This window comes from Danio rerio, chromosome 12 (assembly GCF_052040795.2).
Source record: "Danio rerio strain M-AB ecotype USA chromosome 12, GRCz13ab, whole genome shotgun sequence".
Taxonomy (NCBI): domain Eukaryota; kingdom Metazoa; phylum Chordata; class Actinopteri; order Cypriniformes; family Danionidae; genus Danio; species Danio rerio.
Window position 1 is genome coordinate 20,881,716 of NC_141032.1, and position 26,834 is coordinate 20,908,549.

The 26,834-nt window shown below is 35.4% G+C and overlaps 1 protein-coding gene across 1 annotated transcript in view; it reads left to right on the plus strand.

The window, feature by feature from the left end:
• The window catches only part of grid2ipb (glutamate receptor, ionotropic, delta 2 (Grid2) interacting protein, b), a 78,673-nt gene that overhangs the window by 25,156 nt on the left and 26,683 nt on the right, over positions 1–26,834 (plus strand). Inside the window, 7 exon segments of the mRNA NM_001430838.2 lie at positions 2,365–2,634; positions 6,242–6,327; positions 11,343–11,412; positions 18,474–18,767; positions 23,096–23,247; positions 23,333–23,458; positions 25,606–25,688. Coding sequence (NP_001417767.2) covers positions 2,365–2,634; positions 6,242–6,327; positions 11,343–11,412; positions 18,474–18,767; positions 23,096–23,247; positions 23,333–23,458; positions 25,606–25,688 — 1,081 coding nt within the window.

A 26,834-nucleotide genomic window follows, 5' to 3' on the forward strand; every position in this document is an offset into this window, starting at 1 on the left:
TTTGTCTAAATGCAGTGCTTAACAATGCAGATTACAAAATTTTGGATATGAAGATGCAAAAACCTCTAAATGCCATCTGAAATTTCTTTCAAAAACAGACATTTTTCTCAGCCTCCTTTTTTATGTTTGGTTTTTACCCTTTACAGCTAATGGAAATACCCTTTTCCTCAACATACATGTGAAATTACTGAACCTACACACAAGAGTCTGAGAAAAATGCTAATTTTAGAAGAAAGTTTTAGATAGGTTATAGGTTTTTGCATCTGAACTCTTCATATATTTACAGTGGGACATTTTTTGTATAAAATGTGATTAAAAATTAAATCTCAAATGTAAAATAAAATGATTTTTTTAGTATTTTTTTCTTTTTCACATTTAAATAAAATATTTTTAGTAGAAAATTGATGAAATATCTAATGTTAATGATTTTTGGCACAGAAATCTTTAATAGATTTATAAAGATAATTTGGAGTTATACAAAGTTTTTTGGTTATGCTGCCAAATATATACCAATTTGTTTTGTCATCTTGGGTCAGTCACAAATGTGAACAGAAGTGCATATGTGTGTTAGTTAAGGCGGAATTGCTAATCAAAAAAGAACATTTAATTTATTCACCCTCTGTTCATCCAAGATGTAATGACTTTTTTTTTTTATTCTGTAGAAGTTATGGTTCTTGGTCATTCATGAATTTAAGTCAAAGTCTACTGGCACTTTGGAAGTCAAAAAAAGGGACATATATAGGCAAAACACAATAAATACCTGTGACTGTTGAGGATGAAATGATCAGTCTGGAACATTATTTGCAGTTTAATTACCTCAAATATACAGCCAAAACATTGGGCAGCATGGTGGCTCAGTCGTTGGCACTGTTGCCTCACAGCAAGAGGTTGCTGCTTCGGGCCCGGCTGAATCAGTTGGCATTTCTTTGTGGAGTTTGCATGTTCTCCCCGTGTTGCAGTGGGTTTCCTCTGGGTGCTTCGGTTTCCCCCACAGTCCAAAGACATGCGCTATAGATGAATTGCATGAACTAAATTGCCCATAGTGTTTGGGTGTTTCCCAGTACTGGGTTGCAGCTGGAAGGGCAGCCGCTGCGTAAAACATGCTAGATAAGTTGGCAGTTCATTCCTCTGTGGTGACCACTGATAAATAAGGGACAAAGCCGAAGAAAACTGAATGAATGTATATATTCTAAACAATCTTGTGTGCAATGTTATTTGGACCCCATTGATATTTGTTGTAAGAAACATTTTAAACAACATTTGGGTAAAATTATATTTTGTGTTGGTGAAATGAGAAATTAAGTAAACTATCGCTTTAAAGAGCAATTTTTGCAAAGATCAACTATGTTTGCTATATGAAAAAGAAATTAATTAGATTTAGTTTGTGTTCGTAATTCATTAGCCTTGTTAAATGAATAGAGTCTGGCTGTGGCAATTAGAGACCTACAAATATCGGGAGAATTTATGCCACAGATCATGACTCAGAAAATGAATGTGCCTTTCATTTGCTCAACACATGAAATTATTTTAAATGCTAATGTCGGCACATCACCTTGACAGAACAAAGCAGACAGAACTGTGCTGACGTTACACTTGTCGAGGTTACTAAGGTTACATTTGCTGAGCTTTTTCAATTGGGGTCTTTTTCTGTTTCCCTGGTGGGCGGCATAACAAGCTTTTCCATATCCGCCAGTGTTGCATAAATGTGACAAACATGGCCTGAATTTTAGAAAGGTGAAGCTACGCAGTTTAAACTGTCCAAAAATGTTTTTACAAATGTTTCCGTCGAGCCATTTAGTTTTGATACATATATCGAAGTGCAATATGTTATATCTGATAATTGATGCACTTCCCATAAAAAATCAGCAATGGCAAAAAGAGAATGAGGAATAAGGAGAGAGAGAGAGAGACAGAGAGAGAAAGAGAGAGAGGCGGTAGTGTGATGTACTCCCACACCTTTGCTATTGCTGGATTCTGGTATCTGTACCAGAGCTTCTGGAGTGGGAGATTCAGATGAAGACAGCATACAGAGAAGCAAATACATGCTGGAATTCCTCATCACTTCCATGAAAACAAAAATTGGGATTTCTTTTATTACTTGGCTTACTTTGAGGGCTTTTTGTGTCTGTTTTTTTCCCTCTTCTCTGCTCATCACTGTTGAATATTTACATGGATTTTGAACTAGAGATTTTTCTCATCTGAGTGAATGCGGTGCACTCGAAACTGAAAATCCTCTTCATTTTGTATGGGGAAATTGAGTGACTGAACTTAACTAGCCACCTTTCAAAAGTCTCTCAAAATGGCTCCTCGAAGCTGATTGAAATCTGTTTAAATCTGTTACCTTCCTGTGATCATGTTTGCCAGGATCTTCATCCCCAAGAAGCATCGGCAGCGCTTCGACGAGGCCGTTTCTCAGAGTCTCATCAACCGCATGTGCCGTAGCAAGAGTTTGGGTGAGCCCCAAAACAGACTGCGTCGGAGCCGAAGTCAAGACCACCATGAGCGTCCTCAAGGATCCAAAAGGGCCAGCTCTGTGCCCAGAGATACCGGTGATGAGCCTGCCCAAAATGACCGTACCCTCAGGAAGAGCAACACCATGATTCCTACCCAATATGTCTCTGGAGTCAACCAGAGGTGTGTATAATACAAGATATATTACATTTTATACATTTATTTTAACTCTTTTTTTTTTTATAATGGGTGGTATGATTGTTTATACATTTTATGTGAAATTGGCTATGTTTTATATTCCATTCAAGTTAAAAATGACAAATTAGTTCCAAAACAGTGCAGGAAGTCTCCTCAAACGCAGAACACTGTGTGATTAGGGGGAGACATTGTGTGTGGGTGGGTGAGAAAAACACTATTCAGTTGTGTTTGTTTCTGTGCCTCATGCTTTCACATGCACGTACTCTCCACATCACGAGCTCATTTTCTGACGGTGATCTATTGGTTGATCATTTTAGAATCAGTTATCTTCCTATTATAATCATGGCTTAACCTGCTGGGAAGATTGCCATTGTTTCGTTTTCAAGCCATAAAGCTTCTTATTTTAATTTCAGCCATAGTACAAGCAGATGCTTGATTTTAGACTGCTTTTATATTTGCTCATACTGTATATCTTTGATCTGATGTCAGCACAACCTACTTTGTTTGTGATTTGAAAGCAATATCTCAAATATTCCTGAGGAAGTATCAACGACAGTGTTTAGATAACAGCAAAAGTAGATATGATCCCCTGTATACTGAATTCCTCATCTGAAAAGCTGCTGCTCTTCAATAAATAATGCATCCTTGGCTGAGTCCTTATGTAATCCCTATAGAGAATTTTCTCTTTTTTTAACAAGTCTTTGTTTGTCTGTCATTCCCTTTCTAATCCACTGCCAGGGTTTGGTTCTGGTGGCCCACCTTATGTAAAATGGCACTGCGACAAGAAGCAAATGTTTTCGCCTTATCTCTGTTTACTCAACCGCTCCAGTGTCGCCTTGAGGTGTTGCCACAGCAACCACTGAGGCTAGCTATACTCTAATGATATGTCATAGGATTTCTCTAAGAAGCAGGGAAATTGCTTCTCAAAAGGCTATTTGAGTAAGGCATTGCCATACTTGTCCATTTTGTTACAGATATAGGTTATTGTCATGGTTGGCCTCCGTCACACATAGGTCACATACTTTCAGTAAACATACACAATAACTTAAAAAATTTTAAAAAAAAAATTTTGCTGGTAGGCAAACTCTACATGGAAAATCCCATATAGACATGTTAGATAGAAGGGTAGAGGCTTGTCTGGGGATAAACAATCTGCACACTGTTCCATAGCAATGCTCTATCAACCACCTAAAATACCTTTGGCTCCACCACCCCTTTAGAACACCTTGCCAACCAGTTAGCAACCCCTTATGTATGTTTACGTGATGATAATGTGGCACAAATAGATATATTCTTTCATCACATTTTTGAAAACTTTGCATATGGACAACAATTTTGTAAATTGTTTCCTGTTCACACAGAATAATAAATCTACTATAAAATGTAAGCTAGTAGTTTGCGGTTACTTTGCAAAAAATAAAAATAAAAAAACACACCACACATACACATCAATTTTTAGTATTTGTGCATACCTGTAATCTGTACCTGTGTTTTTTAAATTGATAATGATAATTGATAATAATGTTAATAATAGTGGTATTATTTTCAATAATGTACAGTTTAAAGCTTCTGTCCCAAAGCGGGAAGACCTACAAAAACTGTTGTTGTGTAAATGAATGGTCAAAATGCATAAATTGTTTTTTTTTTTTTTTTTTTTTTTTTGACAATGGGTTTGCGTAGACACCCTGGGCCCTATCATACATCTGGCGCAATAAGGCATAAGATGTGTTTGGCACAATTTGTTGCTATTTTCAGACCAGCGCAACCCTAATTTTCACGTTTTGCGCCACGTTGTTTAAATAGCAAATCCATTTGCGTGACTGTGTAGTCATGGGTGTGCTGGTCTAAAAAGGTGTGTTAAGGCTCATTGTTGGCTCGTTGCTATTTTGAAGAACTGAATTAGACTCCGCCATTGACCAACTAAAAGCTGGTCTAAAGTCCAGCGCAGAGCGCGTTAGTTGTCTGCCTATGCAAGTCCAAAAAAGTACACATTGCTTAATACTCCCAGTATGTACCGCAATACACAAATATCTTTACTTATAAAAAAAATAAAGGATAAATATGTTACAAAAATTATTATTTTCTACATAAAAATAAAAAACCCTGCCTCCATGCCTACTTCATCTCAGAGGGCTTCTTTCAGTTTATTCATGATAATTTGCATTTGTATATTATTATTATTAAGAGTATTATTTATTATATGCATATTTATGTTGGTTTTAATAAAAACAAGTTTAGATTTGTCCACATGTTGGGTTTGGAGATGTTTGCATCACCATATGGGGCATAAGGATAGGACGTGTGTTTGGATATAACTCAGTGTAATGGAAGGGGAGACTCTGATTGGTTTAATGCACCCATAACTCATTAAGGTAATAAACATAACCCTGTTAGACCATGCGCTGGGGCACAGAGTGTATTTTTCCATCCTTAAAGTAAAAGTGGATTCGAACATGCCCTTAATGCTTTTTGCGCCATGCGCTTTTGACTAGATTGTTAAAATACAACAATGTAATTGCTGATTTGAATCACATTTTCAAGATGTGATCTGGGCCTATGACATTGGATTGTCTGCAGTTTAACCATGTTGAGGGGAATATTTTAGACCGGTTTCTGTTTTTATAAATAGGCACATGCAGTTTGACTATATTGAGGCAGCAATGTTTTACAGAAGAATTTTATATAACATCTGATCATTGCACACATAATGTACATGCCAAACCTTTATAATATGGTATGTTGCATATATAGACAACATGTCTAATTCTACATCTGTTTGTAAATATCTGTATATCCCAACATACCATTGTGTCATATGCAGAAATGTTCTCAAATTTAGCCCTTTTATTGTATGTTATTTATTAATAAATCACTGGCACATTCAACTTTAACCATTTTGTTTAAAAGCTTTGGTCCCAACAACTTTCTATACCTACTAGGGAATCTAGATTTTAACCATTTTAAAATTATATTTAACAAAGTAAACAGTATAATTTTAACAATGCAGACATTAATACGGATTATGTTTGACATGTTTTTGATTTTTTTTTTAAATTATGCTTATTTTGAGAAAAAATATATATTTAAAGGCAAATCACGTTCACATGACACACAGTGTTCATTAATAGCAAAATGAACAATGAAGACAAATAAAAATGCAGATTTTACAGCAATATCAATAATTATTGATTAAAACATTCCAGCCATCTCAACAACTTCAGCTTTCTACATATTCACTGTTTAAAGACAGAAAAGACATCAGCATTTTATTTGCTTCACTTTGAGGTATTTTTAATGATTGTTTAATCTTTAATGGTTACATTTAATGTTCAAGAAAAATTCTAGATAAGTAGCTTGTCATTGTGGATCTATTTATACTACAGTATTGATGTGCATCCAGCAATATGCCCAAACCCCGTTTAGTATGCCTACTATATATGACTGCCCACTACAAGCTAAAACTGTGGCGATGATAGCAGCAGTCATGTTCTTCATAAAACGTGAAAATCTCATTTTGAATTCAAGTATTGGATATTATGTGGGTGTTAAACATACTGTGCAGCCAGCAATGCGTCTCTCTTTTCCTCTGCAGAACCATCCGTGTGTACAGGGGGAAGAAGAGTTTTGGCTTCACTCTGAGAGGTCATGCTCCTGTGTGGATCGACTCAGTAATGCCAGGTGCTTGTGAAATTTATTTATTTGCATTATTTCTCGGCTTCGATAATAATTTAAATGTATATTTCCAGATAATAAACAAACACGTCTTCAGAATCCAAAAGCATTCTTTGCATAATGATGAAGCTTTTTTAAAAGTATTAGAATATATAAAACATATAAATTTGCATTCATAACTTGAATTGTGTGTGTATGTATGTATATATATATATATATATATATATATATATATATATATATATATATATATATATATATATATATATATATATATATATATATATATATATATATATATATGAATGAATATAGGCGAGGCAGTGGCGCAGTAGGTAGTGCTGTCGCCTCACAGCAAGAAGGTTGCTGGGTCACTAATTCGAACCTCGGCTCAGTTGGCGTTTCTGTGTGGAGTTTGCATGTTCTCCCTGCCTTCGCATGGGTTTCCTCCGGGTGCTCCGGTTTCCCCCACAGTCCAACGACATGTGGTATAGGTGAATTGGGTAAGCTAAATTGACCGTAGTGTATGAGTGTGGGTGTGAATGTGAGTGTGGATGTTTCCCAGAGATGGGTTGCAGCTGGAAGGGCATCCGCTGCGTAAAAACTTGCTGGATAAGTTGCCGGTTCATTCGGCTGTGGCGACCCCGGATTATTAAAGGAATCAAGCCGACAAGAAAATGAATGAATGAATGAATATAAATGAATATATATTTGCATATATCACAATGCAAGAGTGCTTTTCTTTTAAGTTCCATCAGAGCACTCACAAATATTAATTTGACTAATACAACAATTCAACAAATAAGCAATTAATGCTCACATACCACTGCAAACCCAACAGTCCAAAATGATCAGCCTTTTAAAACTGCTTGAGAATAGTTATCGTTGTGTTATTCTAGAACTTTTGTCAACTTTTCCGTTTTGATTGAGCATAAATGCAAGCATGGATATTCACATCCACTATTTTGCTTTTAATAGGAGTCACTTTTTTGATTAGCAAGTTTCTGCTAACAAAAATATAACTTTCTGATAGAAATAACAACTTCAGACGTAAATTTTCACTGCGGTGAAAAAGCCTTGCTCTCCTGTTTGCTGGAGAAAGTGAAATTTGCACCTTTGGGGGCAGTCTGGTAACTTGTACACAATTATATGCTGTATAAAAGATTATATTTTTAGGGCGATGAATTCATAAAATATGATGACAGACATTCAAAACTTAACTCTAAAATCCTAATAGAAGCTTTAAATTTAAATATGAATGTAAAAAGTTTTCAGTTAAGTCTGGTTTAGTAGTTATAGTTTTAGTAGTTATAGAGTTCTGGTAGTTTAAGTGTCCTTTTTGTGTTGTCAGTGAAAGTACTTCAGACAAAGCCTCATTATTTGTGCGGTGTCTAAGAGCAACACCCTTTTGCTACTTATTAATGAACTCATATTCACACATTAATATGGACAGATTCTTGCTTTGTTTTTAAACGAGCCAGCCAATTTCAATGAATAGTTCGAATGAATGGTTCAGTAAATTACTCATTAAATGATTAGTTCACCCAAAAAATGTAAAAGTGCCCAATATTTACTCAGCCTTTGTGTGTTTTCAAACCTTTAAAACTTTCTTTTTATGTTCAAAACAAAAGAAGATATTTTGAAAGAAGCTGAAAACCTGTAACTGTTGATTTCTATATTGGAAAAACTAATTCTTTGGAAGTCAATGGTTACAGGTTTCCAGCTTTTTACAAAATTTCTTCTTTTGTGTTTGACAACAAGATGAGGGGTGAGTAAATGATTACAGAATAAAAACTTTTCGGTGAACTATCCCAATACCACTGTGTCCTAACAACACATGGCATGACAAGTTTCCAGTGACAAGCAAATTGTCTGACTGTACAAGACGTGACATGACAGAAACATTCACATAACAGAGCCAAAGAATAGTGCACTGCACCCCCAATAAAATAGTATTTAATCTAATTAACACATATTAAAGCTTTTTAACATTATTAATAAATTCATTTTCCAAATATGTTAGCTACTTTTTTTTTTGGAAGATCTGAGGTAAACTATCTACTGTCTCCTTCAGTTTGGCAATAGGTTGTTTTCACTTGACACCATTGATGACGCACAATATTCAGATGGAGGGCAGGAAGTGATTCTTCTACATAGGAATCGCTATCAGAACATCAAAATATTTAGGTTTTCTGTTGTTTATAATTGTTTACATCGGCCAAAATTAGAAATGCAGAACAGCTTTTATACACTTCCACAAGTTTTTTGCTCATAGTTCATGAAACTAACTGAAAAACGGAAAAAAAGGCGGCATGTAATCAACATTTATTCAAACTTTTTTGAATGTGATTAATACGTTTGACAGCACCCATAAAGTTTATATATAGCCCTAGACACTAATGTAGACTATGCGTCCACGCATTTGTAAGCTTTCATCCGTTATTTCGGGATGTCTGGAGGATATCCACATGGAGTAAAAACAATAGTAAATTATTATAAACACGTTTTTTGAACTCTTTGTTAATGAATGCTACAGAATACTGTAGCACAGTAAACCGATAAACTGTAACGTTAGTGTAAACTGTAGTGCATTGTAATTGTGTATAATTATAGCATAGAAAACTGAAGCCTATTAAATAATTTGTTTGATACTACAGCTGTACCACAGCAACAATATAAGTACTACAACAGTTTAGTTCAAGTAATTATCTATAGGATGCTTCTGAACAGTATTTAGGATTTTTTTCATGTAATGTAATAACTTATACAGTATCTAACGCCTTGATGACAGGCTAAAAATTTTAGGTTCAGTAGAAAACTCGGCCCTCTTCTTGATATAAGGGTCATGCACAACATATGTGATTATTTTATATTTATATCTCCTTTGAAATATGATATAAATCACAATAATATGGACCTTACTATGTCTGTTTGGTCTACATGGTCTGAAGATGATCCGAGTCAAATTTGGTGAAGATTGGTACAAATGTCTTGGAGGAGTTAAAAAAGAATGGTTTGAACAAAATCAAAATGGCAGGCAGGAAGTTTGGCTAATTATGTCATAATTGGTTTTCAATTTCATCAAAATAAGCATATGCGGTCAGAAGTTATTACCAAATGTGTACGTTTCATTAATAATAACTAATAAATGTCTTATAATTCTTGATCCATAGGAGGCACTTTTATGGTGTGGTCACTGGTCAGTGTGAGGCAGCAATGACGGGCCTAAAATTTGGTGTCATTATCTTTAACTATCGCAGATATACAACCTCAGATGGAGTTTGGCATCATGCCATCACATTTGTCACTGTAGTTAACAAAAACCATTACACCTATCGACACACCTTCAATACCTTTTTGTCAGTACGGTCTGAAGATGATCTAAGTCAAATTTGGTGCAAATCAGCAAAACAATGTCGGAGTTAAAAAAAAGTAGGTTTTTGGCTCAAGACTAGACGGCGAACGGGACAGTCAGTGAATTAAGGCTAGGTTGGTATCAATATTCTTAGGGCAACCCAAGGAATCTATCAAGACAAGTATTATAACAATAAGTAAAATTAGTTCAAAGATAATAGCATTTTAGGAATATTGTAACAATGTTTGACCAAAAGGTGGCGCTGCAACAACTTTTTGAACACCTTTAGGGCACAGTCCCAAAGGCACATACCGACTTTCATAACAAATCGCCAATGCGTACTTAAAATATAGCAATTTTCGACAATTCAAAATGGCCAATGGCCAAAATGACTGACCTGGGAAAATCAGACATTACTTGACTCGGCATGCTCCACTGGATGTAAAAAGAATTTTATAAACATTGGACAGAGGGTTGAGCAAATATAAGCAAAAGAAAAGCCATCTTTGGTATCTCCGGACCACTAGGGGGCAGTGCACCGAAACGCTGCAGCTCACTTTAGACCACGGTTGTCAAAACACACACCAAGTTGATGTAATTACAGTACGTCTATGCGTTACAGAGATAACACCTTAAGTAAATTTTCGCAAGCTCTGCGGTAAATTTGTTCGTAAGTTTATCGAAAACGGCTTGTCTAATCAACTTGAATTCCATAACTCTTGGTCAGCATGGTCTGTAGAGCATGTTGATCAACTTAAGTAAAAACCAGACAAACAGCCAAGGATGAGTTTGTTTAATGGCTTCCAGAAGAAGAAGAAAAAGAAGAGAAAAGAAGAAGAATAAGAAGTAGCCGGAATAATAAGAATCAGAACAGATACAAAAGTTGCCTGCGCAGCTTCGGTGCTTGGCCCCTAATTAGAAACTATTTCTAAAATAGAAATTTTACAAGTCGTCTTAACGGCTGGTTAGGACAAAAACACTTTTTAATGTGGAAACGGCCATTTTTATCACATGTCGCAGCATCTTATCACATGTAGCTGTATTAGGGGTTTCCCTAACACTCCTAATAAAATATTTTCACCAGCAGCCATTTCTAATGCTTTTTTCTCACACAAATCACCATAATCCAGGATGTGTGTTTTGTTGCTCTCAGAGTCTGTTCAGCGTGAAGGGTCACATTGCCAAAAGGCTGCAAAGACGACGTGTGAATAACATGCACACAGAATGCACAGCTGGGGTCAGTGGCTGCTTTTCAAGGGGAACAGACTGTTTGTGAAAGAGGAAGTAGTGGGCTGTTGAACTAATGAACAAGCCTTGGGTACATTTGTATTGAAGTCTGCACGAGTGGTGTGAGGGCGGTGAGTGTGTGAGTGCGTGTATGACGATATTCGCCCACTGCAGGCCTGTGCTAAGGCTAGTTAACACTGACTCAGCCACCCGTGTGGGGATGCTTATGAAAACAAGTAGGAGTCCTGCATCGTGATGAGAAAAAAACTCTTGCGGACCTACGACGGAATGATTTAATTACAACTAATCACAAAGGACGGCGGGGTTACACATTAATAAGAGTCACTGAAGTGGATTGTGTGTGTGTGCGTGTGTGTATTATTTGCTTGAGTGTCTGAGGATTTATACTGTGTCTCAAACCATTGTTTTTCTACTACAGGGAGTCCAGCTGAAGCATGTGGCCTTAAAACAGGAGATCGCATATTGTTCCTTAACGGGCTCGATATGAGGTGTGTGTTTGTTTTTGTTATAATGTGATGGTGTTTTAAAAAATTATTAGCAGTTAAAATGGTGTTACAGTAAATACTATGGCAAACAAAGAGGAATAGAATAAAATAGAACTTTGTATTACAGTGTGAGGTAATAAAATATCCTTTTTCACCACCAATCTTTCAATGATCCAATCAGTTCCTAAAGGACAAAATCATGCACCGCCATTCACTATTTTCTCTTTTTAGTGCTGTTTCAATTGGATATACAACACAAGACAATTAAGCTTTACCGCGGTTTGGAAAAGTCAAGGTTTTTAAGATTTTCTTTTGTACCATTCTAACAATATGTACGTTTTTTTTTTTTACGATGTATGTAAGATATGTATGATATATATTTGTTTCTTAGTTTTAACACGCTAATACTGCTATTTAATTAAGTTTATTAGGGAAAATTATCTCCAGAAGAAAACTGTTTTTGAATCTAATGTAGAATCTGATGAATATATTTAATTATTTAGCCTGACATGTTATTGACATATTTTAAACGTTTCTTAAAAAACAGAAAACAAAAAACAAACTTAACTTCCATTTTATGGCGACTTTAGGATACTTTTAAAAATGCTTCACACACAAAATGGTGGTGTAAATATTTGCAAGTAAATTTAACTTAAAATGTTCCATTTAAATAATTTCAATTGTTTTGTCTAAAACACAAAAAAATAATAATAATAATTACAGAGGGAAGAAAGCAATCAGCTTCCAACATGCTTTAATTGACCCTTGTGCATTCATTTTAAACACACACATACAATTCAACATATCCTGCGTCAAAAAAGCTGTAATTAAAGTTGTTTTCAATAGTTTACACTTAGCTGATGATTTATAAAAGCTTGTTTGGCATGCTGTCCTGGGAGAGAGCCCCGAGCTAAAGGGCTCCTCGAGCCCGGGGCTTCCTCCCGTTGGCAGAGCAAGAGGGGAGCCTGAGCTCAGTGGATCTCAGAACTCCCCTGCTGCGGTAGCTAAGGGAACACAAGGGATTAGACAAAACTTGATTGTTATGTATGTTGAATGTCTTTGGATGGTGGGAGGAAACCGGAGAACCCGGGGAAAACCCACGCGGACACAGGGAGAACATACAAACTCCTCACAGAAACACCCACCGGTCCTGTGGAACCAGGGCTGGCAGTGTCTTGCTGTGGGGCTCACAGTGCTAACCACTGGGCCGCCGTGCCGCCCAATCAGAGGTAAAGGAGGAGAATATGGGAGGAGGGGGGTTTCTTCCAAACGAAGATAAAGTGAACTGAAAACTGAGGCTATTTATAGTAGCTTAGGGCTCATATGATTGGAAGATAGTGATTAGCAAATGCAAGACCGGCCGTGATAAATCATAAGCACGTGATCCTCTCGAAATTAGTTTTTGAATAAACTTCACTTATAGGTGTTAGTATCAATATGTGTGTCTAAAGATCATCTATAATCTAGTGTGCTCCAAAACAGTGACAGGCCCACCGTGTCTTTGTTTCAGTTGAGATTATGTCAAACATTAAAACAATATACATTTCCAAACACTTCACGTGACGTACTGTACCTTACAGGATCATATAAATAAACACACACAGCGGCACGCTGATACACTGGCTTTTATGAGGAGACTTTTATTCTGCTTCAGATTTAGATTTTAAAAGATGGAGTTTGATGAACTGGATGAGCCTGTTTGACTCTCAGTGAATGGCAAATGAAAGTGTCCCTTGTCTCAAAACTGTGCATTATGAGAAAAAGAAAACTCAAAACTCAATGTACAGTTGGAAGTGTAGCATGCATTCATGCACTTTTTTTTTTATTGCTCAGTGACGCTACTTTGAATGTGTTCGATTTACTATACATTAAAAGGCAACTGTGCTTACAAAAGACGAAGTTAAGATGCCATTCTTTTATCCTGCATGGATGCTTTGAGGATAAACAATAAATGAAAAAGAGATTAAGACCTTGAGTATAGTAAGGATGAATAAATGACAGCCTCTGAGAAACATCCTCTTTTTTGCACAGCCGGCCTACCTTATGTTTTATTTGCTAATGTGAGCTATGTTTTAAAAGATAAATTACTATACATTATTTATATTACTTCAATAAATTATATTATTTTTTAGTAATGGTCAATGCACAAATATAGATGTTTCACATGCTTTTACACTACATTATTTGAATCTAACAAACTTGTTTACATTGCTCTACTTACAATAAATCCAAATCCCAAATATCCGAAATGACAACAGATTGTTAAGATTTAATTAATGTCAAGTTTAATGGTATTGATTAATGCACTTACTTGACAGATTTTATTCATTCATTTTCCTTATCAGGGGTTACCACAGCAGAATAAACCGCCACTTACTTGACAGATTTATGTATTTTTAATTTCAGGTGGTTTGTGTAATGTGTTTTATGTTTATTAAAATATTTTCTAATTGCATATTTAGTGATTTTTCAACTAATTACACTGTCTTGTCCCAATAGGTGGATTTAGAGATTTTTGCATAAAAAGGAGAAGTGGATTTAGCTGGTTTTGACACAAAAGAATATCTACCTTGTTAAAAACCAAAGAATTGTCTAAAGTGACATTTTTGAAAAAAATAAATAAATAAACTATTTTATTTACTAGTTAATATCCTTATTATTATCTATAAAATGAAACTTCTAAACCTAATTAGAGGAGCCTAATACAAAATGCTCATTTACAAAAAAAGAGGTCTGATGGATTTAGAGGGTATTGCATTTGAACTCTGAACCTTAATTTCTTTATCACCCTCAGTCTTGATGATAACTACCCAAAAAGTTTTTATTTTATTTTCAATATTTATTATTCTTTTTATTACAGTTTACATAATGACACTTATAAAATGTATTATTTACCATGTACTAATTCCTAAATGCTACAATACTTTTCTGTTTGGTTGTTGATTTATTTGTTAGATTATTACATTCTTGGATATGTCAAATAAAACACTCATGCAAATATCTGAGTATATCGATAAAAAGTGCCAATACACCCACTTAATTATAATTCAAAACTTTATTACATTTGTTTTCTGCTCAAAGTAATTTGCTCCACAGGCCAAAATGGAAACAACGGTGACAAAATGGCTGAAATGAGCAGTTTAATATGCTTTTAAACGTACTTTCACGATCAGTGTGTGGGGAAAAGGAGGGAGGACGCAGGTGCAGTAAAAAATGTTATTTATAATAAAATTAAAGGCAAAACAAACTGCCCCAAGGGGGAAAACATTACCAAAACAAATAAACAAACTAGACTGGGTAGGCTGGCAGGGATCAGGACTGGAACACACAACAGGACAACGCAGCATAAGACGACGAATTGGCACAGGACAGCAGACATGAGGAGAATATCAGCAGAAATAATTTACAAACAGACAGGTGAACATAAACTAATAACGGGTTGACAAGGGTGGGACTAGACAATAGACAGGAGAGCACATGACCCAAGAAAACACCACAAGCCATGTGCTCACATAAAACAGGACAAGAACACACAGCCAACGAGAGAACTCATTAACCGCGTGTTCACAAGACAACACTAACAGCACAAAACTGAAGCACGCTGCCACAATGTACACACAGAGCCACGCACTTAGACAGCATAAACATAGGCAAGATTAGAGCAAACGATAGATGAACACCTTACCCTGTGCTCACACGTATTCAACGCACGTGTTTCATCTCAGCGCCTACCAAAACCAACCAGACTGAGACGCTGAGAATGAAACCGCGCGATGCCAACAGAACAAAACACAAACACGAGCACAAGAGTGTGGATCCCAAGCATGCACAGACCTTGCGCGCCTGCATTTAGCGGGAGTGAGCATAGTCTGAGCTCACTCACGACCATACAGAGACACAAAGATAGAAAAGGAGTGCTCGAGCAGAGCACAACATACAGGACAATACTGAACTAGTGTCTGGGCTCTGCCACCAAAACAAGAATTTACAAGACCACAGTGGCAGAACCCTGACACACACAGTGTAAAAGAGATGTATAATATAAAAGGAAATGAAAGTGTAATATAACAACTTTCAATGAAAATACACTTTTTAAATGCAAAATGTAGCCAAAAAAAGACTATGTATATTTTGTATATAGGGTTAATGTTCAATAAAATAGGCCTACTCATGTAACGATGTGACAAGTAAAGTTTGAAATAGATTTACTTCATTAACAATATTCATTTGTATTTTCTGCTGCTCCTTATAACAAACAATAAGCTTTGTTTGTTTAGTCCTAAATGTAAATCTCTATCCTGCGGCCAGGATTTAGCTGCTTCTGTGTAGTTAATCTCAAGAGGCTGCAGTTGACTTGAGCATGTAGATGCTTAACTTACTGTAATACTGCCTTTGGGGCAATGACAAACATAAAATCCAGTAAGTAACATATTTCCTACAACACCAACTGTGCAAATATTTAGACGTAATATTAACAAAAAGATGCTGTTTATTTTTGTGCATCTCTAAACTGAAGCTTTTCTCAGCAGAAATCACATATAATAGAAACGATTATAGTTGAAGGGATAGTTTAGGGATTGCCAACAATGATGTTTCTCTCATCGTTTATACTTACTTTCCACACTTGTGTTGTTAATGACAAATTCAATAAAACAGATTGAAGAAAGAAATGTAATATTAATAAGCATAATAATAATATAATATTGATAAGAAAATCACCGTATTTGTATTGTTAGTTCACTCATTCATTCATTTTCCTTTCGGCTTAGTCCCTTTATTAATCTGGGGTCGCCACAGCGGAACGAACCAACAACTTATCCAGCACATGTTTATGCAGCAGATGCCCTTCAAGCAGCAACCCATCTCTGGGAAACATCCACACACACTCATTCACACACACTCGTACACTAAGGACAATTTAGTTTACCCAATTCACCTGTACCGCATGTCTTTGGACTGTGGGGGAAACCGGAGCACGAACACAGGGAGAACATTCAAACTCCACACAGACATGCCAACTGACCCAGCCGAGGCACGAACCAGCCACCTTCTTGCTGTGAGGCAACAGCACTACCCACTGCGCCACTGCGTCGCGCTGTATTGTTCATATGCAAATAATTAATTTACATTTACATATACATTTAGATGTTTTTTTTTTGTCTACGCAAACATATTAAATAGGCTTTTGTAAAAATTACAAAAAAATTGTTAAAGAAAAAAGAAACGGGATGAAAGCAAAGAATAAAACACAAATTAATTTGTTTTGTTATATGTGAGCTAACATTGCTTATTTCATAAATTACAGGCACAATGAACGACTACAATACAGAGTAGACCATCTCTTGATTTTAGTTTGTAAAGCCTTTACAAGTATGCTATTTTACTATATAAACTAATATATATTTAATGTTTATTAAATATTTTAGTATAACTTAAGTGTTTTGTCATAATTCAGTCATCAATTACTCACTTTTCGTGTCATTTCAGTTCCATAAGAAACTTACATCATATGAAAGATGCTATTTTTAATCAAACCGGATTATTTCCATTATTCCACTGAATCTCTGATGCTTCAAAATGTTCAGTGGATAAATGTGAATAAAATACTAAATTACATTTGTTCATTATATGAAGCAATAGTGTCCCTTCATAAGGCCTTGATTGAATGTCTCCGTTTATGTGGATATATTTTACATTCTTGTTACAATTTTTATTGTTAATTTGATTACTTCTATTGCTTTTATTGCAAGTCACTTTGAAAAATAAACTGCCAAAGGACAAGTTGAAGTAACAAAAGAAATAAGAAAATATAATAGAAATAGGGAAAAGGTTAAGGTAATCTAAATAAAAAAATATATAAGGGAAATAAAATTAGTTAGTGTCTGGATTTGACTTTGATGTATTGTCCACAAATGAAAATCGCCAACATCCAAATCACATGCATCACAAGAAAGCAAGTAACACTATAACATCCAAAAACATACTACTACCACTCCAACTACTACTATTACTTCTTCTAACACTACCACAATCAATACTATTGCCACAACAACAATTACTACTACTACTACAACTATTACTACTATTACTATGAATACTACTACTAATACGATTACAACTACTAATACTACTACTACTGTCACTATGACCATGACTACTACAATTACTACAACTACCACTACTACCACAATGACTACTACTACTGCCTCTACAACTAATACTACAACAACTATTACTACTATAACAACTACTATAACAACAACTACTACTACTATAACTACTACTATTACAACTACTACTACTAATACTAATGCTACTACAACTACTACTACAGCTACTACTACAACGACTACAACTACTACTACTACTACATTGACTACTACCACTACTACAACTACTACTACTAACACCACTTCAACTACTACTACTAATACCACTACAACTACTAATACTACTTCTACAACTACTTCTACAGCGAAACAAATTAACAAAATAAACGATTAATAAAACACATTAAAACGCAATTAACTATATTTATACTTAAAATGTAGTATTTAAAAATTCTAATGTCAGCTGGCTCAAATGACATTAGATACACATTGAGGTTGCCTAAAACATTTTTTATGACAAAAGCTGAATTTTTTTATTAAAGGCATGGGAACTGTCTTCAATAATGACATGTACTTACTGTTTAATTCCCATTAGAAAAAATTGGTTGTCTTTGTGGTTTAGAACTTATTTATTAGAACTATAACAAACTAAAAAATATAGAATATCAAATAGAGGAGATGGTGATCAGGTTAGAGGACCAGAGCACTCATTTATAGATCAAATAGAAAGTGTTAGTCACAGGAGTGTTGGATGTGAAAAAAAAAAAAAACATAAGTAATCATAACCAACAAAAATTCTGTCATAAGTATCAGATATTAGATGAATGAACTAAAATCTTATTAAAACAACACAATTTTTCTTCTTTTGAGTGAATAACTAAATGTTGGCTGAATATATTTTTATGGTTAACTGAAATAATCATTTCTTATTGAATCTGTTGAACGCACATCCAGGAACTGCTCCCATGAGAAGGTGGTGTCGATGCTGCAGGGCAGTGGTGCGATGCCCTCCCTGGTGGTGGAGGAGGGTCCTGTGGATTATCCTCAGTCCGATTCAGAACCAGAGGAAACCCCCAGCGCCCCCCGCTCACGCTCCCCAGCCCTCAGCTCTCTGCAGTGGGTGGCTGAGATCCTTCCTCCCAGCATTCGCGTTCACGGCCGTACCTTCAGCCAACAGCTGGAACACCTGCTCACCCTGCAGGAGAGATACACCATCTGCAAAGCTCTGGAGACCTTCTTCCAGCACAGGTCAGGTCTAAATTTATCATGGCTGACTCTTAAATTAGCTGAGGCCGCTAGTACAGAGATTAAAAACAATTGTGTCAAACCAAAAAGGAGTTTAATATGCAATTATATATACAGCCTTTGAAAAACTGAAAGATCATACAGTTTATGGTAATATTAGATTTATTCTATCTTTGTTAACATTACTTCCAACTTACAAGTAAAAAGGTTTGTTACCTAATTATTTTGTCATAAAATTACAATTAGTCCAAATAGCATGTTTTCTTTTTTTATGATAGAAGAAAAGGGTTTTTCAGCCTAATACTGGTTTCTTAACTCTTCTGAAATTAAAACATTGTAATCGTGTTACAATAGAATGTAAGGACTTTATTTTAACGATCTAGGAGCAAAGTCTAAAGCGCATGGTGCAAAAGCATTAAGTGCATATCCAAATCCACTTTTGATATTTTAAGGATGGAAAAATTCTTTGCGCGACGGTGCATGGTCTAACAGGTTTGAGCTTATTCTCTTAAACACTAATGAGTGAGTTTTGAGTATAAGGTGTTTTAAACCAATCAGAGTCTCATCTCCCATTCCCTTTCAGAGTCCGTTCATTGCACCATGGTGCATTTTGTATTTACATGGCAGACTTGTTTGTGTAAAAACTGAATGGACAAACTAAATGCTCCACTAGTGAAAAAACTGTTTAACAGACTATCTGCGCAAGGATAAAGAATGAGCCTATCCCTTTCGGCCTCTTTATTTTCTTTTTACTTTCCTTTTACTCTTCACTTTACTCCTTTACCTTTGTATAAAAAAGTGTTGTACATACTTCACTGAAGACAATCATTAGCCTACATATTAAACTAGTTTGTGAAGAGCAAAGATTTGTTTTAAAACTATTTCTAAATTCAGGTCTAATTTCCAGCAAACGAATACATTAACAATAATAACAAAGTGGTGTATATATCCAAACACGTCCTATTCTTATGCCAGGTGGACAAATCCAAAGTAGTTTTATTAAAACAAATAAAAATATGCATATAATATATAATACTGCTAATTATAATAACATTATTCAAATTCTATTCTAGAATTTTTTAAAGAGAACTGATCGCAAGTGAACGGAAATAAAAAACGCAAGTAAACGGGGACGCTTGCGTGCGCTTTTTAACAGTTGCGCGCATCACATCACCTGTGTGCGTGAGTAATCATCCTCTCATAGGGTATTCACCTGCTTTGTCTCGTGCGAACACAGTTGTTGTTTTCAGTCGTGCTGCTTCTCGATTCTAAGATCACATTTGCATGCATATTGGGCCATGCTTATTGTCGAACCCTGCTTTAAGAAAACTACAATGTAAAAAATATTTCCAACCTGCCAAAGTGGCTAGTTGCAGCGGCTGTCCAACCCGCCAAAGCTGAAATCTACCCGCATTTGGCGGGTTGGCGGGTGTTAATGTAAAGCCCTGGTAGTAAATAACAATTTTTGTAACAATTTAATCCTTTATTTTTTTCATATGTAAATATATTTGTGTATTGCTGTACATCCTGTGTGTATTAAGTGAACCTGCATAGGCGCACAATTAACGCACTCTGCGCTAGACTTTAGACCAGCTTTTACTTAATCAGTTGTGCAGTCTAATTCAGTTTTTCAAAAAAGCAACGTGCCAACAATGAGCCTTAACACAACTCCTTTATAGACTGGAACACCCATGAGTCCACAAACTGGCACAAATGGATTAAATGGCTATTTAAACAACGTGGTGCAAAACGTGAAAATTAGGGTTGTGCAGGTCTGACAATTGCGCAAAAAAAGTCTGAATGTCTGAAAAGCTTATGTTATTTTGTGGCTAACAATGCCCTAAATGACAAAAATTGTCTTTTCAAGTTTCAAGTATTCACAGAATAAAACAAGCTTTTCAAAAACCAGGATTTCAAAGTTCATTATTCAAATACAGGTCTAAACTTTAAAAAAAATGTTACTTTTGCAAATAAAATACTGTTTTCTATTTCTGTAGATTACAATATGGTAAAATACAGCATTATTATAGTATTCAGTGTCACAAGATCCTTCATAAATATTACAAATATTAATATTTTGCTGCTTAATCATTTTGTTTTACTTCTGTAAGTAGTTTACTTTCATTACTTTTTATTTTCATACACTACAACTCCAAAGGTTTTGGGTGTAAGTAAAAACCTTCAGTAAGTAATGAATTGGGTTATTTAAAAGGGATAATACATTACATTTACTACATTATTACATTTATAATGTTTTCAATTATTTAAAATATGCTGTTCCAAAAATGTATCATGACTTCCACAATAGGATTAAGCTGCAATAACAATTTATAAAATTACAATTAAGAATAAGAATGAATAGTTATAAAATGGCAATAATGCTGAATTGTGACATTTAAAGATCAAAGTAAAAAAAAAACTGCTCTGCCATCACAGGAAAAACCGTTTTAAATTAAATGTTTTTACTATATTTAATTATATAAATAAATATATATGGTGGCGCAGAGGGTAGAACGATTACCTCACAGCAAGAAGGTCGCTGATTTCGATCCTCAGCTGGCAGTTGGCTGTCAGTTGGCATTTCTGTGACAAGTTTGCATGTTCTCCCCGTGTTTGTTTCCTCCGGGTGCTCCGGTTTCCCCCACAATTAAAAAAAATGTGGTATAGGTGAATTGGGTAAACTAAATTGTCTGTAGTGTAGGTATGTATTTATGTTTCCCAGTGATGGGTTTCAGCTAGAAGCATAAAAACATATGTTGATTAAGTTGGCTGTCCATTCCGCTGTGGCGACCCTAGATTAATAAAGGGACTAGAAAATGAAGAAAATTAATGAATAAATATATTTATAAAAGAATTTAGGAGTCTTATGAAAGAGACAATAAAAGAGAGACGATTCTCCACCAATCAGCTGGTGTGTGGTGTGTGGTCTAGCGCAAAATGGCTGCCGTCGCGTCATCCAGGTGGATGCTGCACACTGGTGGTGGATGAGGAGATCCCCCCCCATTGTGTAAAGCGCTTTGAGTGCCCAGAAAAGCGCTATATAAATGTAACGAATTATTATTATTATTATTAATTAAGTTCCAAACTTTTGACAGATAGCACAGTCTGCATTTCTTTTAATTAGACTATACAGTGATCTAGTATAATAATGACTAATGCAGCGCTTGACGAGAAATAAACATTTTGAATGCGTTTGCCAATTATAGGATACAGAGCTAATTATCTCTGTTACTGTCCTTCCATATGATTACACATGCCATAGCGCACTGTTTGTGGGATTTTCTTTCAGCTTGGCAGCAACAAGGAAAGTGTGAGAAACGTTCAAAAATAGCTTCTGCCTCGAGCACAAATAGATACACATAATCAGAAGCAATCTGTGGCTTCTTCAGAATTTAATAAATAATGTTCGTCATCGTGACTGCTTGCTGAGAGAGCAGCACAATTCGCTTGTTAAAGAGATTGTTCATCCAAAAATGAAAATTCTGGCATTATTTACTCACCTTTGACTTTTTTGACACATTTTTTTCTGTTTTTGTTCCATCTTTAGAAAGATCTATAGAAAAAGTCGGAAACTTCCATAGTATTTTCCTATGGATGTCAATGGTTACCGGTTTGCAACATTTTTCATATTATCTTTATTTTTGTTAAGATTAGGGTCCAGTTTGAACGTCAACACTGTAAAAAATGTTTGGTTTCACAAAATTCCTTCATGTTTTGCCAACAAAAATTGTTTAAGGTAACTATATATATAAAATTCTATATTTTCTTTTTTCTGAAAGTCTGTTAAATGTTTTTGTTGTACTCTCCCTTTCACCTAGCTTACTTTACTATGATGACTTCCGCTGTTGAGAATCCTAGAAATCTGATAAGGATCCATTTATACAAAGCTGACTCAGTCTCTATTTGAGATTAGGCGTGGATATAAACATTATAGCCATGATTTTCTATAAATTATCACGGGGTTCCCATGGGTCCCCATGGGAAGTTTTTTTTATACCACATCATGGTTTTATCGTGATGTTTTACACATTTTGCATATTGTTGTGGTTATTGTTCAGTGCAATTTATTCCTTTTCCGCACTTTAACTTTTTAAATCAATTGTTTCCACCGAGCTGTACCTGTCCGCTAAGGCAAACAAGTCACAAAAATGTAAATTTCAAGAGCGTTGGTTAAAAAATGATCTTAGAATGGGTACTCTTGCTTTTTTGTTTTCTATTTCTTTTGAATAACCTATTTTTGCTCTCATAATGGACAATACATTTATGAAAATAAATGATATTACAATTCTAATTCATTAGCTTTAATTAGCATTAATCTTGTGTGTGAGCAGGAATGTGGACACTCTCATTGTGGATGTGTTTCCTGTGCTGGACACTCCAGCCAAACAGCTGATCTGGCAGTTCATTTACCAACTGCTGACCTACGAGGAGCAGGAGCACTGCAAGACCAAGATCGCCCGGTTCCTGGGCTTCAAGAGTGCAGGTTAGCCATGATGAGCTCACTGTGTGACCATCAGCCTTCTAGTGGCTTTCTGTCCTGAATGTTTTTTTTTTTTTTTTTACTGCAGAACCAGAGGTGGGTGCAGAAACACACAGGCGGAGCAGCTCTATGCGGGTTTCAGGTACCTCTCACAAAAACACTGTGAGAGAGAGAAGCTCCGATGACTGCATTATTGGCACTCACCTTGGAATGGGTACGGCATTTTCCACCTGTCAGTGAGTTGATTTGACTGATCAACAGGATCCAAAATAAACTTTTTCTTCACTAAACATTTAGAATATTATATTATATTATATTATATTATATTATATTATATTATATTATATTATATTATATTATATTATATTATATTATATTATCTGTATGTAAATCATTATATCTAAATATATATTACTATTAAAATGGTCTGTGGTTGGTTTAATTTTTACATTTTTAGATGCAAGTTCCTTACGCTCACCAAGGCAGTATTTACTGTAGTTAATTTGAAATATATATTTGGCCGCATCATGCGTTTTATAATCTGCTGTTAATCCATATGTAACAGCAACATTACATATGGAACATAACAGTCATGATGCATGACTCTTGATGATTTTGCATTTTGGACCCTGTTGATGTAATGATCTAAAACTAATAGGCTTTAAAAGTATATAGACTGATAAGAAGGCTTTATAAGTATATGCATACAGATAAGTAGGCTTTATAAGTATATATCGACTGATAAGTTTACACACTGCCTGGCCCAAAAAGTAAGCACTATTTTAATTTAGAGCCTATTAATACATTTTATGGCAGTGATAAATATGTTTCTGCCATTTTACATTCGACAATATTTGTTTGAGCCTTATCTGATACACTGTGTGGCTTTTGAATTTCTTAATAACCAAATCAGAAGACAAATCTAATAGCCCTTGCCAAGACAATAATGCAAAGATTTGTCTTACTTGTTCTTACACATGAATTAACCATTTGCTAATTTGTTAATCTAAACACAAATTAAAAGTCTTGAGATGTGCTGAGGTTGACTTTATAGAGTGGTTCTCCTCAGGTAGTGACCATCTTAAGGAGCCACAAAATGAAAATCTGGATATACCTATTCTTCGCTGAATAATAAGAGTTCAGTATGTGGAAATGAGATACCTTGAGCCTCAAAGTCTGTTGTTTTATTGTTTTTATGTTAATCATGTAAGTGTAAAATCACAGAGAAAAACAGGCAAATTGGAACAAAACAGACTTTAAAAATCTGCATGGGATCATTAATATTATGCACACCTCAGGCAACATTTGATTAACTACAATGTTTCCTAGTAAGATAACTATAATGATCCCCCCCCCCCTTATATTCACAGCAAGTCAGACTGCAAAATGTGCAATATCTAGATTAGAAATGTAGTCAATTTCAGCCGAAGAGACATAATGTCTGTCTAAATGTATTTTTTGTTAGTTTAAAATGCATATTGTGAACTTTTTGTTGTGTCTAAGTTTGTAATGAGGCAAGATACTCATGTCAACTGCTTACTTTAAATATATAAATAAACAGGTTGTATTAATCCATACATGTTAAAATCACAAAATACAACTTTAAATGCATCTCTGTCTGGACCTTTTGTCAAATATAATTATAATTTAACCTATATTTCGTCCACAACAATATTTAGGAGCAAATTAGGTTACTCTGGCAGCATAAAGATAGCTCACTTAAAATGCCTAAAATTAACCTTTCCACCACTTCAGTTCAAAAGTTGAAATGTCACAAAGTTTTTTTTCCCCCTTATGAGAACCACTGTCTTCTAGAGAACATCTCAAGTGTTTTAGTTTTGTTCAGGTAAATTGGTGTATGTGTGAATCTGAAGCTTTCTTTCAAAATTTAAATTCTTAGCATTGTCATACTGAAAAAGGTCTGACATAGTTGTTGAAGAAAGGAAAAGAAACCCACTGCATCAGTTAAAATAATTTCTAACAGTCCAACTAGAAGCCAGAAACATATTAATCACATCAGCAAAGAGTAAATCATAGATTCTTAAGTTTGTCCTCACTGGAACTCAAACAGTACCTTTTTTAGGCCAGGCATTGTAAATCACTGTTTATGCTATACATTGCTCCATTGTAACATTTCTTCAGCTAGCCATACCATTCTGTCAGTCTTGCAGAGTAAACAATCAGTCAAACATGTCCTCAGTCATGTTTATGATTCACCAGCAGCATCTATTAGGAAAAATCTTTAAACAGTCTCTCAGCCAATCCAGACGTCCTGCTGACAGCCCTCAAGTCTATTGTCTTTTAGTTTCTGAAGGGCAAGCAGCTTTTTCTGTTTTCCGGAAAGCTCTCTCTGTGTCTCAGGAACATTCACTGACCCCGTGACTCCAGAGGAAAGACAGTGTGGGGATGGAACTTCCTTCCCAGAGTCCCCAGATCTCAGCCACGTGGGTACCATTTACTGCTCATCCACAATTGACCTATCTGTATGCCCCGTCCACCTTGGTAACTGTTGCTAATTTGGAGAAACAAACAGAGACTTGAGCTGTCTTAATGGCTGTGTCAGAAGCTCCTAAATGCTGGCTTAGAGGGAGCCTTACAAGTCGGGAAGCCATCAAGCCACATCCAAAAATTCTGCTTCACTTCCTGTCTTTGTAGGTACTCTTGTCTGATCCATTTTCAAAGAAAACAGATGTGCCCTTCACTGCCTTAAATATCCCACAATCCTAAAAGTCTTCTTTTGACTAATGCTTTCAACTTTTAAATTAAAGATTAAATGAAACATTTAAATTTAGCAAATAGCCAATTTAATATGGATAGTCACTAAAAGGCATAAGCCATAATGTTAGTCTAACTTAACAGAGGCAGAATCTGTGTTACTATTAAACTTGTGGTGGCATTATCAGAGTTAAAAACATTGTTGCTTCTACTTACCTCAGACAACTGTATACATTCTTGTTGATTTTTCTTGATGTTAAGTTGTCATGATTGGTTTTAGTGAATGAGCCCAACCAATGAGAGCTTACACAGTCTAATGCAAAAGTTTTGCCACCCTTGATAATTTTCATAATTGCAAGCCAAAGCCTGCTGGCCTTTCAAATCAGCAAATTAATTTGGATATATTTTATACCCTACAGAAAAAAGTGACATTTCAGTTTTGACAACATTTATTTAATCAACAGATGTAGTGCAATTTAAGTCTTAACAAAAAAAAGACAGGTGCAAAAATTTGGGCACCCCAACAGAATAATGAGTCAATCTTTTGTAAAGCCGCCTTTTGCTGAAATAACAGCCCGTTTATGGTTCTTTTAACCAAAGATAAGTCTCTGGCCATTCTTTCTAGCATAATTGGTGCCAAGCATGAACGGTTCTTTTTAAATCAATCCATAGATTTTCTATTATGTTCACGTCTGGGGACTGGGATGGGGACTGGTATTCCTTGGCAGATCTGGAACTGAGCTTTGGGTCATTGTCCTGTTGAAACATCCAACCTTGCTGTAACTTCAGCCAATTGACTTATTCCTGAACATTGCTCTTAAGAATCTGCTGATACTGTGTGAAATCAATGCGGCCTTTAACTTGTACCTGTGCTT